The 19867-nt window shown below is 33.2% G+C and overlaps 3 protein-coding genes across 4 annotated transcripts; all 3 read left to right on the top strand.

Moving 5' to 3' along the window:
- The first annotated feature begins 981 nt into the window (after window positions 1–981).
- LOC119830203 (NADH-ubiquinone oxidoreductase 49 kDa subunit-like) lies at window positions 982–2352 on the top strand. The gene has a single exon (XM_038353120.1). The coding sequence runs from the start codon at window positions 982–984 to the stop codon at window positions 2350–2352; it is 1371 nt and encodes a 456-aa protein (XP_038209048.1).
- A 530-nt stretch (window positions 2353–2882) lies between these two features.
- On the top strand, window positions 2883–8011 carry LOC119830505 (sorting nexin-21). Of its 2 annotated transcripts, XM_038353561.1 has the most exons (5): window positions 2885–3029; window positions 3106–3296; window positions 3422–3643; window positions 4064–4257; window positions 6296–8011. In XM_038353561.1, exons 2-5 carry the CDS (start codon window positions 3144–3146, stop codon window positions 6420–6422), a joined length of 696 nt encoding a protein of 231 aa, XP_038209489.1. In that variant the 5' UTR covers window positions 2885–3029; window positions 3106–3143; the 3' UTR covers window positions 6423–8011. The 2 variants fall into 2 exon arrangements, with proteins under 2 accessions (XP_038209480.1, XP_038209489.1); XM_038353552.1 differs by having other exon boundaries at window positions 2883–3296.
- A 1916-nt stretch (window positions 8012–9927) lies between these two features.
- On the top strand, window positions 9928–10779 carry LOC119832683. The gene is made up of 2 exons (XM_038356437.1): window positions 9928–10163; window positions 10554–10779. Exons 1-2 carry the CDS (start codon window positions 9928–9930, stop codon window positions 10777–10779), a joined length of 462 nt encoding a protein of 153 aa, XP_038212365.1.
- The last annotated feature ends 9088 nt before the right edge of the window (window positions 10780–19867 follow it).

Here is a 19867-nt window from a genome sequence, read left to right as displayed (position 1 = left end):
AAGGTTAATTTAAACCCACGTCACGGTGCTGCCGAGTTATATAAAATTTGCTTAACAAATTCTTATCGCTATTTCATGTTGGTAAGTGAAATTTTTGCTGAGCAATTGATTTAAATTGATGAAGTATTTATAATTAAGGCTGATAATATCAGCAAATTAATGATTACACCTTTTGCTCATCAAACTAATATAGCAATCGAAATTATAAACGAAAATCGTAAAGTTATAGGTAATATTTCTAGGCTCATCCGACTCACTCTGAATAATTCATACAGTACTATTAATACATTACCTACATTAGAAAATTACAATGACAAATCCTTAAATTCTTTGAAAAAAGTTTCACTAACCCTTTACCAGTTTTATTAACTACCACTGTTACTTTACGTATTTTATGGGGATATTACAAAGTTTTTTATGCACTTGTATCTAGAAAACTAGACCAAAATTGCTAAATATTTTTGTTTTTCCTTGATTTGTACACTGAATACTTATTTTATTCTAAATTTGAAACTTCTGTCCTATTGTTAGAAGTGCCTTAGAATTTTGATGATCGATCAGTGAGTGACAAAAATTAGGAACTTTCGCTTGTTATAATTCAACGACACGCTTTAATTTAAATGAAATTTTAAATGCACAATGTTTATAGAATGCTTGCTTGGTAACTGAAAATCGAGGCTTTTGTTTTAAATGACAACGTAGTTATAGGTCGAAAATGGTTTTGCCCCACCGTTTTTGCTCGGCCTGTGGGGGCACTACCATGCCTATAGATTACAGAGATTTTATCACAATATGAAACCTTTTTAAACTTGATGAAAAAGTATATATTTGCTAATTGCAATGACAAGTATTTATAAAAAATAGTGACATCTTCATTTAGTAATAACGCAGTCCTGTATACTGTGATAAACGTGAAAAACAGGCAGCGAACTATAATAAAAGACCTATTGTTAACATATTGTCAAGAACATAGTTTACGCAATGCAATTTTTAAAGGTAAATTCTCTATTTAACAAATTTCAAGGGATAAGACAATTTCGAGTATTTGCAGCTTTAAATGGGCATCGCTGGTTCCCAGATCCCGAATTTATGAAAAAATTCGAAGGAGTGGCCATCTATCCAACTCCTGAAATGGAAAAATATGGTAAAGTTATCTGGAATGGAAAAGTAAGTCCAATTGAAAGAAAATTAAAGAACATGTGGATTAACTTTGGTCCACAACACCCAGCCGCTCATGGCGTCTTACGACTTATTCTCGAACTGGACGGTGAATATGTATTACGAGCGGACCCTCACATTGGTTTTTTACACAGAGCCACTGAAAAGCTAATGGAAAATAAACATTACAATCAAAATATACCATTCATGGATCGTCTTGATTATGTTAGCACGATGTGCAATGAAATCGGTTTTGTTTTGGCTGTGGAAAAGTTACTCAATATAGAAGCCCCACCCAGAGCGCAGGCCATCCGAGTTCTCATGGGTGAACTTTCTAGAATCGCTAACCATCTGCTTAATATTTCTGGTACGATTCTTGACGCGGGTGGTATTACTCCATTTTTTTGGATGTGCGAGGAACGGGAAAAAATTTATGAACTGTTTGAAAGAGTCTGTGGAGCTCGCGTCCATAACGCTTACATGAGAGTTGGGGGAGTAAGTCAGGATCTTCCGATTGGATATCTTGACGACGTTTATGAGCTTTGTGCGAAGATGGGTGAACGCTGTGATGAAACTGAAGATATTTGCACAGAGAATAGATTGTATTACGAACGTACTGCTGGAATCGGTGCTATAAGCGCTCACGAAGCAATAAGTCTGGGGTTCACAGGTCCTATGTTGCGATGTACCGGTGTGAAGTGGGATTTAAGGATAGCTCATCCGTACATAAATTATGATCTGTATGACTTCGACGTTCCAGTTGGTACCTTTGGTGATAGTTATGATCGCCATCTTTTGCGGTTAATGGAATTACGTCAGTCATTAAGAATTATAAACCAAGTATTAGATTCCATTCCTGCGGGAGAGGTGAGGACGGATGATTCTAAGATCACGTTACCAACCAGAGCTGAAATGAAAACTTCTATGGAATCGCTTATTCATCATTTTAAATTATGCTCTCAAGGTTTTAATGTGCCTCCAGGTTCTACGTATGTTGCAATAGAGTGTCCTAAAGGTGAATTGGGTGTGTATATGGTCTCCGATGGTACGTCCAAGCCTTATAGAGTATTTTTGAGACCTTGCTCATATCTTCATTTAGCGGGATTAGCTGTTATGGGAAAAAGAATGATGCTTGCTGATATTGCGATTCTAATTGCTACTATAGATATAGTATTTGGTGATATTGATCGTTAATAATAATAAAATTAAATAGGAATATGTTTATATTTGTTTTCTTAATTTTTATATAAAACAAGAAAAGAAGGAGAAACGTTCATCATCCTTTTCAGTAGTTTAGTAATAAAATTATATGAAATTGATAGAAATTCAATTCAAGCTATGAAAACAAATAATTCTTAAATGGTTTTTAAAATCAAATAAAACAAAACACTTTTCATACCTAATTTTTTAAAAATTGTAGTTCGATAAAAAAAAAAAAGTGTAGCTAGCTCGATAAACGAATTAACTAAAACACGCCTTTATGATTTAACTAAATTATCTCACTTGCCCTTTAGCAGAATATAAGTGAGGATAGTTTTAAATCCCGATCCCAATCAGAAAGATTTAATAATTGTATTGTCACAAAGTTTGAATTACATTTATCTGTTTAAAGCGAGTTAACGAGTCGAGCAAAAAGCATGGAGAACGAGGCGTTAGTAAAAGGTTTTTGACACACATCCTACTGACAGCGAACACTGACAGGAGTGAATACTTAGTTTAATTGACGTTTGAACGTCACGAGAAAATCAGATGATTTTTGTTGTCTAATGTTTTGGTCATTGTAATTCTGAATCTTAATGTAGAATATACAAATTAGTTATTCAAAGTATTATTTTAGCTTGTTCCAATTAAAAATTGTGAAAAAGTCACATGTACGAGTCCCTTTTCAATTTTTATTGTAAATAATATTCAGGATGTTAAAATTCGAAATTGTATCTTCTCGTACAGTGGAGGGTGTCGACAATGAAAAAAAGTTTGTAGCGTACATGTTACAAGCGAGACAGGACTCAACAGAAGAAAGAATTTACGATCCTGATCCCGCTAATGTTGAGAGACGCTATACCCACTTTTTGGACCTCTATAATGGTCTTAAAAAAGAGTTCCCTGATTTGATGAGCAACGTCTCTTTCCCTCGCAAGGTATGAGTCAGTCTTAAGCAAACAAAGTCTTTTAGTAAATTAGTAATATGAAAGGGTATTAAATATAAGTGTGTGGCCTTACTTAATAGAACTCAAAACACACAAAAATTTACATTCTGTTTTAGATTGTTGTTGGTAATTTTGATCCCAGCCTCATAACAACAAGATGTGAAGCATTTGAGTTGCTTCTTAATTTGATTGCAAGTGAATCCAGACTAAGGGATTCACCACCAGCCATAGCATTCTTCCAGGATGTAGAATTGAAACTAGCTAAACAACTGATCAGTGAAGAGAAATATGATCAAGCTTTATCAGTTTTAGAGACTAGTTTCAGATTACTTAACAAGGTAAGCATACAATTTATACAATTACTGAATGTTATTTTAAATTAAATCTTTAATTTCTCTATACATATAAAAAGTGTTAAAAAGGGTAAAAATAGATTATGTATTGAACCCAATACAACATTACGCATCATATACATATAATGTAATTATTCTTTGTATCAACTCATCCATTGTTACCATGTTGCACAATCAATAATATCAACCTTTATCTAACATTGCTTCAACATGTTTGTTAATTTTATTTTTAAGTATCATCAATCTCATCAGGCTTAAAAAAAACCCTTAGGTTATGAATAAGTTAATTATTTCACATTATAATGTTAATTATGCAATTATGTATTATGCCATCAATGAACTTTTTCCAAAATACCATCGGGTGCAGTTTGCGAGACTATATCAAAATATACATGTATATTTCAGGTGTACACAGATAGATCGAGGGTAGTATTGAGTGTGTTATGTCGCATTGTGGCATGTGCTGGCTCCAGCGGGGGAGCATTGGCTGGTCCAGTTGAGAGATGGGCGCAACTTGCCCTGAGACGCTATGAAGCTGTCAGTGATTCAGAACTCCTACTCATATATGTACCACTGTTGCATACCTGTATATCCATATGGTAAGAGATATTTATATTTTCTTGTTATATTTTATTGTTTGTGCCCATTTTATCTAAATTCCTTAAAATTATAATTTTATCTCTTTGTAACTTATTATCAATTCATTAAGCAATATGCTATTTCTGAACTTGAAATAAGCATATCTTGAATATTATATATATAATGAATTATTCATATGTATAACCAACATATCATAGTATCCTCACACAGATTTTATTATATCAAAGTTCCACAAAGTGTTATGAGTAAGTTAATAATTACACATTAGTCACTGCAGTCACATGACACCAATTGATAGTTTGGTAGGTCAGTTTGTATATGCTGATTGTGTTACAATAGAATTATATTAGAATGGTTAAATATGGATCTATTTACGGGGTCATGGACCTTTGCACAATGAAATAATTTAGTGATTATAGTAATTGTAACATTTATTTTTTTGTGTTTCAGTATTATAAAGAATACAAATTTTTAAGCATTACTTGTCATAAATTTTTTCTTTTGTTTATTAAGTATAAGCCCCAAGTAAATGACAAAGTTCTGTTAGCTCTGTTTTGGCGAGTGATGAAGTTTTGCAAATTGCTATATACAGTATATTAAAAAAGATGGATCTAACAAATGTAAAAAACAGAGAAATAAATATTTTAATAAGTGAAATAGTTAATTTTTAGTTTCTTAAAGTAAATTAAAATATTTATTAATTTTGAAAATTAATCCCACTTTAACAGGCTTTAAATTTGTTTAATAAATAATATGAATTTATAGAATTTTTTATAATAAGCAAAATGAAAAACCAACCTTCATCTTAGCATAATAATGAAGAAAAAAACCTTATATACTTAATTGAATTGCAGTGACTCGTCTAGAATTGTTCCTTAAGTTTTTAACGCTAAGCTGAACGTGCTTTTGTTCTAAGTTCTGTATATGATTTGAACAGAAATAGACGCTTGTCGACGAATGTATTTCCGCGTTTTTTTCATAACAATAAGAATTTATTTACGTAACGCTTGGTTTATATTATTATAATTTAATAGTTTTTTTATGTACTTATTTATTTAGCCTAAGTTTTATTTGTAATAAAACGCAAATTATATAGTTAAGTATTTCTTTTGAAATCTTTTGATTCACATAAACAAAATGCTAAAAGAAGAAAATAGGGCACAGGCGGTCATATGTGGTCTTTTTTTTCTCAATATGAAATATTCTTTTACTCCTTCAAAGAAGAGGCCAAATATGCGATTTTTATATTACTAATCTGAGAAAAAAAAGTAAAATGCGACTTTTATGAAGATAATGAAGTTTTACATAAATTCGTATTTTCATCTTGGAGGAAGTTGGAATAACATTAACATGAGCCGTTTTTTATGGGCAATCTGGTAAAATTTTAAATTTGTCTCTTTATCGGTGGCCGTTTTATAGAGTTAAATAAAATAAACATTAAATAATATTAAACAGTCAATCAAAGCAAATGTCAGATATTAATGTTTTAGAATATTGATTTAAGTACCTACCAATCTTATCTTGTTCCGTTTTGTTGTAACGTGTTAGGGGAATTCTTTTTTCGATATAAAACCTCTATCAGAGCGGTTCATAAATAAATTTCTTATTCACGCATAATGTAAATTTGCAATTAGCTTCTATATGTGTTTTACGAATAGAACGGCTTAAAGGCCTTTGTTACATGCACAATCCTAACATCCATTGTTTACTTGGTTCCGATAGAGATTAACAAAAAACAATTTGTTTTGGGACTGGGGATAGTATTTCCGAGATCCATTTATATTAAAATGTTTGTTAACATGTCGCTTTTCGATATACCATTAATCCCTATATGTATAAAATTCTCGTACCACAATGTTAGTTACCGTACTCCTCCGTAACCGCTGGATCAATTCTCATGAAATTTTTTGTATCGGCCAACATCTATTTTTCATACACTGAATGATAAGAGTAAGGCAGAGCAGTGTTTGCCGCGTCAGCTAGTAATACATAAAATCATCTTTAGGAACCTATATGTATTATTGTCTGTTATTACAGGGAAACATTGGGTCGTGACAAAACCAAGCTAGTGGAAGAACTGAACAATCTTCGAAGAAGGGGGATGAAAGTAGATTCAGTTCCCAGTCTAATGGAAGCTATTGATAACCTGAATACAACCATGTAGTCAGTTTCAGACGCTGCTATAGTAAGCTTTAAATAGTATATTTTCACTTAGTATAAGCCAGTTATGTATTATATAATACGATTTACACTATATCCTATTTTTAAACTGTAGTTGTTAGGTATAATGAAGTAAATTATTATTTAATCAAAGTATTACGAGTTAGCCTTTGTACACATGAAAAGTTATTAAAAATAAATTAAGGCTGGCTAATAAAAGACGACGGTCTGTAATTATTGCTTACAGATACTATTATAATGACAGTTCATAGTTTTAAGCTAAATATATTATTATCACGATCATTAGTCTATAAATCATGAAATCTATAGATGATAAACCATATATATTAATTGAACAAAATTTGGGCCGACTATTTTCAATTTTTTCTCAAGTTTTAAAACTACTAATACTTTAGTTGAATCTCTATTAAAATTTATTATTGAATCAAAGTTATTTTGGTCCAGTACCTTAGTTTTTTTTAATGATATTGATGCGCTTAGAATAGATAAAGATAAATTCTTTCAAAATATTAAATTGACTTAATAAGTAGAAGAACTTTTTCGGTTAACACAATTAAAATTAATTGGGACTAAATATTTTAAAAAGTGTTAATGATACGTTCACAAATTCGACAAAAAATAAATAAATAAATGAATTTAAATAAAATAGATCTTGTTTAATAAAGTTTCATTAATAAATGTACTGAATTTATTATTATTAATATTTCGCCGAGGAGAATGTATGAGGCTAACATTCTCCATCTGATAAACAGTCGAGATCAATTTTTTCGAAATATTAATTATTTCTGAACTCTGTAAATAGTTTGGCTATCGAAAAGACTATTTAATTAATTTTGTCTAGCAATTGTATGGGCTCTTTCAACACCTATCTGGTTTGAGAACGCGTCTTTAAGTACTATATCTTTTGGCGGTTCATTTTATTACGTTATTACGTTTAAAATCAAAAAATATAAGTACTTCGTTTATAATCAACTTTTACTATTTGAAGGTATGAAACTACATTGAAAATGTGATAAAATTTTCATAAAATTTATTTATAAGGCAAGTTTGTCAATTGGTCGCTATTAGGAAAGTGTAATATTAAGGGTGCTTCTGCCTTTGTGTTGGGTGCAGCAAAATATTTTGTCGTAGCTTTGAGAGTATAGAGATATCTGTACGCCATCTTCTGTCATGCCTAAGGACTATTTTTATTTTTAAAATCGAAGACTTCTTAGTTTAAAGCGGATTGGGTAGATGGCGCTAGTCTGAAAAAGGTCATAAATTTTACTTTATCTATTTTTAAGTTATTTAATCGGAAGATTATTTATTCATAGTTTTATGGCTGTATAGAAATTTTTTGGAAACTTTATTGATTGCTTGTGTAATTTACAAATTGTGTTAAGTACAATTATATAAAAATTATGTATAATATATACCATTACCTTTTGCTATACAAATGAATTCATTTTTTTATTGTATGTGTATTAGGGTTGAAATTTTGATATTTGATCAGTTCTACGCTACTTTATTTATTTATAGATGTGGATACGAAACGGATACTAAGCTATTTATTTTAGATGTACATTTATTTAATTCAATCCTATTTGACTCATTCAAATAATTATTTTACTCATAGTTTCTACATTTGTATATTTATACCCCATTTGTAGGCATATTGAAATAAAGATCTGAATCAGTATTTAATACGTTTTTTATTTAGTGCACACGCGTACCCGTACGTGCAATCAAACCTAATCATGTCGCTCAAATGTGACTCTCTTGTTGCAATGTTTTATTGTCACATAAAATCGTGTTTCATTTCAATCGGTGGTTATCGTTGCAATAGATAATGTGAAAAATGCACAGAAGCATATATATACAACAATAAATTTGATTGCTTCACTGTTGCCATGAAGCTACAAGAGATGTTTATAATACGATTTAATGATTTTCTATTGTGTATGCTATAATTCTTTTAATCCTATGAAACTTATTTTATATGATTTTTTGCTTGTAAAAATTATTTTTAACTTATTTTAGATTCCTCCAAATTATATGTTGTTAGAAAATATCCATGTAATGATCGATTTACAAATAAACAAAACTACTTACTTATATTAAGTGGACGTCATAAAAATGTCTATTTAGTAAATTGATAAGGGATCCACGTACAATTTGTCCTTCATATAGGTAATGAGCCCTTTGTGACTTATACCCATGTTGTTTAATATCGTCATTTGATTGCCAAATAATGCGTTTGTGGCATATGGTCTATGCACGTTAACTGACGATGTACACGTGACATGATTTTACAATAAATATGATTAAAAAAACGCCAACTTTTTCTTGCCATAAACCCAAATTTATAGAAAGATTATTTAAATTGCCCTCTATTGGGATGTACACAGAAGGTGCCAAGTGTGATTTCTCATGATTGATTGAGTGAATTACAGTACTCAAAGTTTTTGTTCTGATTATAAGAAAAAAACTGGTCATCGACTCAAATTTGTAAGTAGCAAACAGGTGTATGTAAAAGATTAGCAAATACCGAAAGTCCATGGATAAACAAAACTGCTCAAGAAGTTACTTTGTTTAAGCGCGGCTGGTAACAGCTATAAATCTGCCGTCTAGATTTACGAGGGACCTCTGCAAATCGGTTTATATTTTCGATAAATAAAATTGGCGCGGGTTTTGCGAGATAAGCAGAGGCAGTTAGGAGCACGTCGCCGCCCGCCAACGCCAGCTGCCGCAGCACATAAACCCGACTACCCTTGCGTTTTCTTGCTGACAATTTTTTCCTGCTACGGTCATTACACAGCTGGGCCCGAGACAAAACGGCGAATCGTTTAAGCCCTCTCCAGAGACCATCCAATTTTATTGTACTATACCTAGTTGAAATTGATATGCCGTGCGAGTGTCCTCGACTAGCGTCACATGTGACGGACATTGCCTTTACGGTCATTTGCTAAGAACCATACGATATTTTGATTTATAGCCTCATAAAAAATTTTATATTCTTAACTTGGTAGATAAATGCAAACAATTTCAGGGAGGATTACGAATTAAGTATTGCGCTATGATTATGGGAGGTAAAAGGGAAAGGTTATGGGTTTGTAATTTTTTATTTACTCAAACTCGAACATCTCTATTAGATAATTGACATTATCAGTTTCGGTTGGCTATGTTTACTATTACCGCAAACTACTAAGTATGCCCCATGTATTAACTCAAAAAGAAGCTCAGCTTATACAACATAATCTTTTATTATATTAGCAAAGAAGATTCTTTTTAGGTACTTCTATAATATTACTCTACCCATTGATATCAATAGACATCACATATCTTTTTAAAACGCACGGTTAAAACGTCAAAAGCATCATTCGTCTCAGACGTTTCACATTCATATTTTCAGTATCTGCTACATACGCATACGAATAACTAAATAACTTAAATATGAAGGTATGGAGTTGTGGAGCTCTAATTCCCTATAGTAATAATAATTAAAGATTATGGCTTCGAACCACAACGATTGCGATGCTGTGTCGATTGTCATAGCATTGGCCGTGTTTGCTCTCCCTGTTACCCTTTTAATACCGGACTTTAGCATATGGGATGTCATACCAAAGATCCATGTAACCAGGTGGCCAATTTGTGCACAATATGTCACGTGGTCGCAGCTGAATACAGGATTCATTATTATCCTTACACTTTTCTTCGGCATGTATTTGGAAATTCGAAAACGCACGTATGTATTTTTCTATGAAATACACTCTATATAACATAGTACCTGTTATATGTCTTCTGCAGTAGGTGACTATTTATTATTATATTATTTCAAAGACAATTATGAATTTAGTAAAACATCGAAACCATTGTTTATGCAGATCGATGTCTTATAAACTTTTATTTTTATAATGTAGAATTATATTGAATTAAAATATACAGTAGTACTTCAGTCATTATTGTGTTGTCGCCGATTCTTGATAAATAAACAAAGATTGAATGAAATCTATCTATTTTAAGTTACTTACAAACATACAAACATAAAAGTTATGAAACCTAAATGACATAAAATCATAGATATAACGTACTTAGATACATAAAATAATTAAATAGAGATAAAAATTCTATCTAGGTTAAACGAAATGGTGGACACAGTTCTGACAGTCACGCGGGCCACGGAAACCACGCTAGATGAGGAGCGCGATAAGCAGGCGGAGGCAGTGAAAGTCTGCGTGGAGCTTCTAGATGTTTCTACAGAGCATTACGAGAACCTTATCCTTCTTAGAGACGATTTGCGGAAGCGGGATAAAGCCAGACAGCGACCACCCGCGATTGAACCCAGTACTTCGGATGTGTAATTTGTTTACAAAATTGAATAGTACATGTGCTAACCCACTACTACTGTGATTGTTATAATTCATGTAAATTATGGAACTAGAATGTGGACACTTAATTTTTTTGCATTACTGCCAAAATATCACAATTGCAATTGTGGGACGAAAGATCGTAAATGAAGTCTTTCTAACACGTCGCAATGGAAGAATTTTATGGTATGATTAAAGAGTGACATACCTATGTTACTTTTTACTGAAGTGTCATGTGAATATGTCATTCCGATGAAAATTTCTTTCTACCGCACAGGCGAAGCCACGGGCAGAAAGCTGATTAAATATAATTGTCGCAGATCGCGCGCAAAACGTAATAAACAAATAATAATATAGCTGATCACGCGCAAAACGGTCCTCCTTTTATATCAGTTAATAATAAAATCTTAGTTATTGCAAAATCCTATTTGTTCGCTTTGCCTCGCATTAGTTACATTTGTCACGTCAGTCACGACATTTGAAGATTGATGTGACCTCCTAAGTGTTGCCGGAGTTAATTGAAAGAGCGTGGCATTTTTATTTGAGTTGCAGCACAACTAGACGTGTTCATTAGACCAAATGTCCCGAGTCCTCGTGGGACGTTGTTGACGCGAAAAAACCAATCTGGAGCTGGCAATTACGGCAAACGACCTAATTAGACGCCGGTGCTTGTTTCTTGCGGCTACTCGCCGGAAAATATAGTGCTTTATTTAACGTTGAGGCAAGACGATCAAATAGTCATTTGCTTTTTAAAAGCTCGTGTTATCTACTGCATAATTGAACGATTTTAACGCTGATTTCCATTTGTGGGAGTTTGGAACAAGATGTTCTTTAAAAGTTTAAATTACGTCCAATGAACTATCTTGAATGGTATGATAAACTGAAATGTTGATGAATATTTAAGGGATATTTTTTTTACTTTTTTGATACATTCTTACTATTCTCAAACCAAAAAAAAAAAATACAGATTCGTTCTCATACAGAAACTGCTGATAAAGGTATATAGGCGTCAGGGAAACTTATTTCGGCAATAAGTAATGTCAGCATTACAAACGCAACCCAGTCTGACAGCCGCTCGTATCTTGAACACGCCTCTATTTCATTTAGGCGAATCCAGCGGGAGCGGATCAGTTCACAAAAATAAATAAAACTGTTATTGAGATAAGCATCTGCGGCGCGGCTTTCGCTAAGTCCCGCTGTGTCGCGCTGAACAATGTTCTGAGATATGTCCGGATTACGGCAGCCGCAGCTCCTCGCGTTTCATTCAAACCTGCCTCTTTTCTGCCGAGTTTCACAGCTGAAACCGCTTAACATAAATGGGATGAAAACGTTTTAAGTAGATACGCTGCGCTCGAGGAATAGTTCGCTGTTATTTCGTTCTATAGAGATTGGAGATTATCTTTTTGTGTAAGTCGAGATTGTTGAAGTATTTATCACTATCAATAAGTGACGTCCCAGTTCACGTCATAGTTCGCTTTGTGGGTAGAGCCGAAAGTTCGGCACCCTTTGATTGAAGTCATATCATTTTCATTTAACTATTTAGTATAGGTATATTTTATCTGCAATCCTTATATTTAGTGATTCCAATTTCGTGACTTTTCTGCTCTTTACTAATAAGATGAATATCTTTTCCAAAGACATTAGTAGGTTTCCAATTTTGTCTGATGCTTTTTGTTGCTCATTACGGTTTGGAGCCTTGAGCGACCACTCTGCTCACTTAACCACAGAACCGTCACTGAATATATATCGAACACAAGAATATTTGGATTTCAAGACATACACGTGTTGTGGTTTGGAACAGATTATATATTAAACGTTAAGAACTGTAAAATTCCTGAATATTGATTGTTCGTTAAATGATCTTGGCGTTTGGCGAAAATTTCTCAAGTTCTTCTTTCATAAGATCCTTCTTGTGACGATAACAGTCACAACATATTTATCAACAATTACTCGAATAAGTTCACACGTAATACTGTGACTAAAGGAACTAGGGTTTGATTTTTAAATGTAGATTTAGATTAAGTACAACGAATAATTCTGAATAAATAAATAAATGTTATTTAAGAACACAATGATCAAAATTTCAAACACTTGATAAAACTTAGGATAAGAGCAGCTTTTAGTCGAGCTTTTGATCGTTTGTTTTGTAAATAAGTAGACTCGCAATTAATTTATTTTAACGATTTATAATACCGTTATTATAATTTTTTAATCAATTTCATTCATTTTTTTTAATAAAACACTTTGGTAGAGATTATTACTTACATATAAATAAAATTCTTCAACTAAAACTTCAATCACAATTTTAATGCACTAACCAAATAGAAACAAACATGACATTATTAATATCACATACCTTTTATGCTTTATCTTGAAATTACAATAAAAGTAAAGTTAATTATAATACATGAACAATATCTCTCTTACAGCAATGAATATAGTTGTCAAGTGTATTTTTAAATGTATGGTATATCTATGTATGAAACTATACGTAGCTACATCCCAGATCTTTTCATTCTAGTTTAGAAATTGTGCCGTTTATACAAAGAATAACTTGTTAAAATTGCAAGAAACCCAAGCGTTTGACTGCATCGTTAGATTTTCCGGGACCACCTGTGCCCTGCTTCGGATTAATTTCTCATCACGCAAAATGCTTTCTCGGGAAATAATGAGGATTGGAGAAAAATGCCACTGGCCCCGAGTTACGCTAGTCGCTTATATTAATAAAGTCTACGGCTTGCGTTCCGCGCAAAGTTTATGCGTGTCTGAGATTAAATTCCAATTATTATTCAGAGTCTTTTATTCCTAAGCACATTTTTTATTTTTATTTGAATACAAAATTTTAGCGTGGAATGAAGATATGACTTTAGGTACAACTATATCCTGAAACTATAAAAATTACTTGTTAGTTTTTATTTATTTCTCTATAATTACTTATTTATGTGCAATTTTTTATTATTTTCACGATAGTCTAGCTAAGTGACAAGCTAAGTTGTGGCATCTTGTTTGAATTATTATATATAATAAGCATTATTTACCCGTTGATTAACTACACAATTACTGAATAACTTCAAAAGGCTGATAGTATTTAATTGCAATTTCATGCAATAAGAGCCCATCTTCAGTTACTTTGTTATTGAAAATGGTGACGGATTTTAAACGGTGACACTGACCGCAGTCACGAATGCAGCATACGATATTTTGTAGCCGCAAGATGGCCGCAAGCATCTGTCGGTTTGTCGCTCTTTCCATTTAAATAACTGTACTTTGATACAATTATTTGCCATGTCATTTTTGTTTGCGGTTCATGTTCACGCGAACACTTTCGTTTCCATAAAATCCGCCCCAAGGTATGTAAATTGTTCACAATTTTTTTAAATGCTCACAGCTGGCTGTTACAGATAAGTCTCATGGTTCAAATGTAACTAACTAACCAATAATTATCACACGTAAAAATACCATAAACATGTTAAATTTTTACACCAATGTCTACATTTGTAACATGGCTCATGTTCCTATATTTGAATTTTTTTTTTATTAAATTCATTACAGTTGTAAAAGGTCAAACATTACTTATGCTTACAAATCTACCAAATCTAAACAAAAAATAAAAAAATATATCGAGGAGGCTCTTACGGTAAGCGATAACCTATCTCGGCTACTTTAAGATTGTAGAAGATAGATCATCTTAATAAATCCAAATTGTGTCCTGTGCCTTCACTCAGAATTATTTATGTTACTATTTATTGCATTAACATAAATTGGACATGAGTTATTTTATTACTTCGAATGCGTCGCTAGAATGCGTTGAACAAAGATTATGATTGTAATTCAAATTTGTCATAGATCGTAAACGGAACATTGGTTTACAATGTCATAGATCATCATATCATGCGTTATTTTTTATTTATTTCTACATCACGTTGATCACATTATACAACTATGTTTCATATAAAATCAATAGAACTAATACCTTCAAATACATATGTTTAATATTCATTATCATTTATTTATATTTATGGGGGACCTTCATCTAAACTAATATTAAAAAGAAGAAACATTTTTGTTCATTCGAATATTCGAAAATCAATTTCGATTTACAAAAACTCTTTTCACGTAATATTATTCGGCGATATACATATATACCACGGGACAAGCTGGGGCGAACAACTACTAATAAATAAATTGAATAATATAGTATATTCTAGATTTTATTTGTAAAGTATATTGAGAAATAAAACACACAGTAAACAAAATAATTTTACAACTAAACAACATTTTTTACACGATAATCATAAATTATGGTAAATTTTCTTTTTTTGTTCCTGTGAAATCAAAGCAAACACATAAGTTCCAAGCCCTTATATTTACTATCAGTATGGTCCATGGCTCAAATTTCTACATTATAACATATTTTGAATAAAAGAGAATCGCGTTAATCATTGTTTAATGTCCTTCGAGTGAAGTGCCCCTATTTTATTTTAAATGTTAACGATATACCAACAACACTCACGTCCAGCCTTAAGCCTTTTCATCTGTCAAGATTTAACAGCTATGGAATTGGGTTATAATTTACGATTTTATCTCGAATGACACCATGGGGGCTGTGGTCAGCGATCCGGTGAAAAAATGTGCAGCCGTAATCGACGTATAATGGTCAACCCTGATCGCCCTGCCCGCCGCACCCGCCTTGTTATGACTTGCCAAAATAGAGCCATAATAATGAGAGATGGTCCCGTAACTTGTGCGTAATTTAGAGCGATTCCGTAACGACCGCTCGCGGCCACGCTGCAGTTTGTCCAGTGGGCACTTTCCGTGTTGTGTTGTCGCTGTCGGGGGTGATTTAGAATCACTTTTGTTGGTCACTTTGTGACTCAATTATTATTGTCCGCATTTACAGTCAATACGTCGCTTTATTGTTATAAATAGCAGGGGAGTGAAACTTTAGACCGTGTGTGGTATGTGAAGATAATATATGAGCACGGTGAATTGAGTTGCGAAGCTGGTCCCCGAGATTGATACTGGCCATCCACCGTTGCCTGACAAATAGTTTGCGCAAAGGAGGCGTCGCAACGCGTCTTACCATAAATAAGGATTACTCTCGTGACCACGTAGTCTTGTGGAGTGGACGCAGGACAGCCTTTGTGACGGCGCTACACCGCACTAGATTCACGTTAAATCAGTCTCAGACTGCTTTGTGAAAGCATGAAAATTTTCGGGTAATTTAAAGACATAGCACTATATTGTCTAAGCTTTAAATCTCGCAAATGCGACTTATTTCTGCTCCAAAATCTCGAATTACAACTTAGAAGATGAGTTTCAAGTTTGGCTCAAGAAGCGCTAAGCCACGAGTGTTTTAGGCTCGGTGGCATCGTTTCAATTGCGAGAACGTCACAGCTTACCGGCTCACAGAGTAAGGAAACTCGACGAAATTCCCGTCAAATCCCTATTTCACTTATCTTGATGTCTATAGATTGCCATGAGCGCCTACACAGTAACAACTTTGCCACAATTTAATTGATTTTCCTGCCGTAGCTTTAGTAGCTACTGGTTCCTATCGAATTTATAAAATGTAACAAAAATAAAACATAACCACTTAGATATTATCATCATATTATTAGCTTTTGTATTGTTTTGCCTTCCCAGGACCTGGACAGTCTAACGCCTACATCTACTATAAAATCAAGACGTATCAAACATACTCATATTCACACACATTAATACTTACTGTCCATCCCGGTACACTTCTGCTTAAAAAAGCTGCTAATATAAGGTAATCTAATTTACATATATCCAATCTGATTGTAGCACGTGTATTACCTACACGGGTATAAACTATCAAATATTTAAGTGCGGCAAACCGACCGCAAGTTTACGTATCAACGACATTAGCTCCTGCCCCTCAACTGTTTAGACTTAGACAGTTTCGCGAGACACATTAACTCAGCAGAGTCGAGTTTCCTTGTGTATTTGTTAAGTAGATTGTAAATTCACGAGTCGGTAAATCCAAACGGGTGCAGTTTGGGTAATGAGTCTAACTTCGCGATGATCTTCTCTTTGATTAGCTAGAGCTAATAGTTAACGGCGGAATTAATGTGATTACATTTTACGGCTAATATATTTTAAGATAAGACGCTTGTTTGAGAGTAGAACATTGATCAGGTTGGCTTTTTATGGTTTGCTTATGGTAATATACGTCTAAAAAAAATTTTTAATCACAAGTCACATTTAATTCAGTAGATAAATACTTTAAATAGAATAACATCAACAAATGTAATTATTATTTCTTTTTATGTAATTGAATTATTTTTTTATAAATAATTTGAAAATTAAAATTAAATCTTAGACCAATATGAATGAGTTCATTAAGTGGTTCAAGACCAGATGTCCGGTTTGATATCACTAATGGGTATATAATTTTCTTTATAATTATATAAAACACGGGTCAGCATATTCCGTACTTTGTATCTACGAACAAAATACTTCCGAATTTCAATTAAACCCGTGACTCAATCAGTTTTAACTCCCTCACATTCACTTGTAAGTCAGAGGGTAAATCTCAACATAACAAGGTTCTTATAGCGATCGAGGGTTGCCTTAATTAGGGGTCATAGTGTTATCTCGTGAAATCTCCAATTATATAGCAAATATATACGGGCGAGGTCCGAGGATTAGCTATAGCTAGTCTTCTCACGTCGTAGCGCGGGATTCAATTAGCCGCCGGTACCATGTTGGTTTATTGCCTTCTATGAGCTTATAGCATGTAATTTATATTATATTTCAGACATCCGTGTAATATGGAATCTGTGTATATAATGTGTGTATATCTATGGAATCCTTTTATTTTAATTACAAATTAAACATAATTGTTTTATTATCCTCAAAATAAATTATTAGATTTTTTATTATATCAGTTGAAATAACAGCATTAAAAAATAAGCACGAGAATTATGGGTAAATAGGGTATTTTATTACTATATAATTTAATTAATGCGTAAAATAAAAAAAAAGCTATGGTAATTTCACACATACATACTGTGAATTCGTTACAAATAAAAAACCCTTTAATCGCAGATCTGCATAATAATACGAAACGGGTCTTTCCGTCTATCCGACAACTTGATTGATGTCCCTCTCTAGATTTATTTGCTTGTAAAGTACATGAGGCACGTCCGCGAAGCTTATACAATATTAAACTGACCCTCGTTTTGTTTCATTTTTAAATACGGCCTCTCATAATTAGCGTAATAAATTATAAAATGATAATACTGGTAGGGCCACCCCGTGAAACGCTAATACCGTCTCGTAGCGCCGCAAGCCGCGGGCGACCTCATGTCAATCACTCTGTAGAACAATTCTTTTTTAAAAGAGTATAAAAATTCGTATCACTTTTATCGTTCATCTCACTCTCTTCATTAGAACTAAGTACGTGTGAAGGAAACAAAACACAAATCGGTCTTGCGGTAACATCTGTGCATTATAATAGACGCTTACGTAGGCTTCTTTTCGGGGATCGAACAAGCCCGGTGGGATCGCTTTAACATGATTGATCTGTTTATTTTACATTTTAAAGGAACATTTTTACGGTTGCTTGTCAACTTAATAACAAAGTGTTTTATTTCGGGACACATTAAATACGATTTTATTGATAGGTCTTTTAAGTTTATTCATATTTTTTGAGATGGGTCGCGAAGTTATGTTTGTATTTGCGGGATGCCATAAAATATTGCTACTATATTACTTAACAGTCATATGAAAAAAAGAATCAAATTAAAGTTGATAGATATTTGTTAATATATTCAATCTTGACTTTGAGTAAGGTAACTAAAAGTATTAGACAATCATCAAAGTACGAAACATGAAGTGTTTGATTCTGTACCGCTCTTGAAAATAAAAGTGATAGCTTCTAAAAATAATATGAAGTTATCAGGTAGCAAGTGAAGAGTGGCGCCAACATGGAGTGCTCCTCCTAGCTTCCACCTGCGGGATAATGAACAGTGTAAAAGATAACACTATCACTAATTTAAGATCAGGTCTCTCACTGAAAAAGCTTTAATGTTAGCGACACTCGAAATTTTTTCACCACTAGAGCCGCGATCAGGGTCACTTGTGAGGATATATCGCTAATTTAAAATAACATACTTATTTTTGTGATTTTAAATAGTTTTAGGTTACAATAACTTTAGGCCTAACTTGTCTATCCCTCATCATCAGCCCATACATGTCCCACTGCTGGGACACATGCCTCCTATGAGCTTTCAGGCCATAATCCACCACGCTGGCCAAGCTATTTATTCTCTGCACGCTCGCCCGGTCTCGAACTTCGATTTATCGATTTTAGAGTCCGAGATTCTCACCACTGAGCCACCATTACCTACCCTATTTCAGTCTAAATATCTAAAATAATTGAAGACCCAATGGCTTATGTGTGTGATAAGAGTAATAGTAGTAATACCTACTGAAATAAGAAGTTACTTAAGGATGCTTTTAAACTTAACGTGCTATCGATTAGGAAGCAGCAACGATTTAAATAAAGAAAATGTGGTTTATATATAGTTTCATAAATATTTGTAATACAGTACAAAGGGGGCAAGCAATTATCATATATAAATATCAACAACAAAACAATACATTGTTGTAAATCATTGACATGTTCTTGTTTATTGAGAATACACTAAGAATACAGCAGCCAATCATTAAACGTTACAAAAAGTGCTCCCGCGCAGCGTAACTGCGTTATCGGAAGCAATTACACGTCGCTTTATTAATTTTCATAACTACGCCTGCGACATCAAAGGAGGCCGACCGCGCGCGCCGCTCTGCGGTATAAAATATAAGCTATTATTCTTTTATGTTTAATGAAATAAAACTCACATAGAAAATCTTGTTTAGGACGGGTGGGGGCAAGTAAGCTGTAAGGTAAATTTAAATACATTTTATTACACCTTAGATTGAATATGAGTGCAAATGAATAGAATTCATAGAAATGCATATCTTATTTTTTTCCTCCTCCTCAGTCGGTTCCTCACAGTTGAGGATCGTGACCTCTCGTCACTTTTTTGACGGTTTCTCTCCACCTGTT

This window comes from Zerene cesonia, chromosome 1 (genome assembly GCF_012273895.1).
Source record: "Zerene cesonia ecotype Mississippi chromosome 1, Zerene_cesonia_1.1, whole genome shotgun sequence".
Taxonomy (NCBI): Eukaryota; Metazoa; Arthropoda; class Insecta; order Lepidoptera; family Pieridae; genus Zerene; species Zerene cesonia.
Note: the sequence above shows the minus strand (reverse complement) of the source record. Positions and strands in the feature narration are given on the sequence as shown.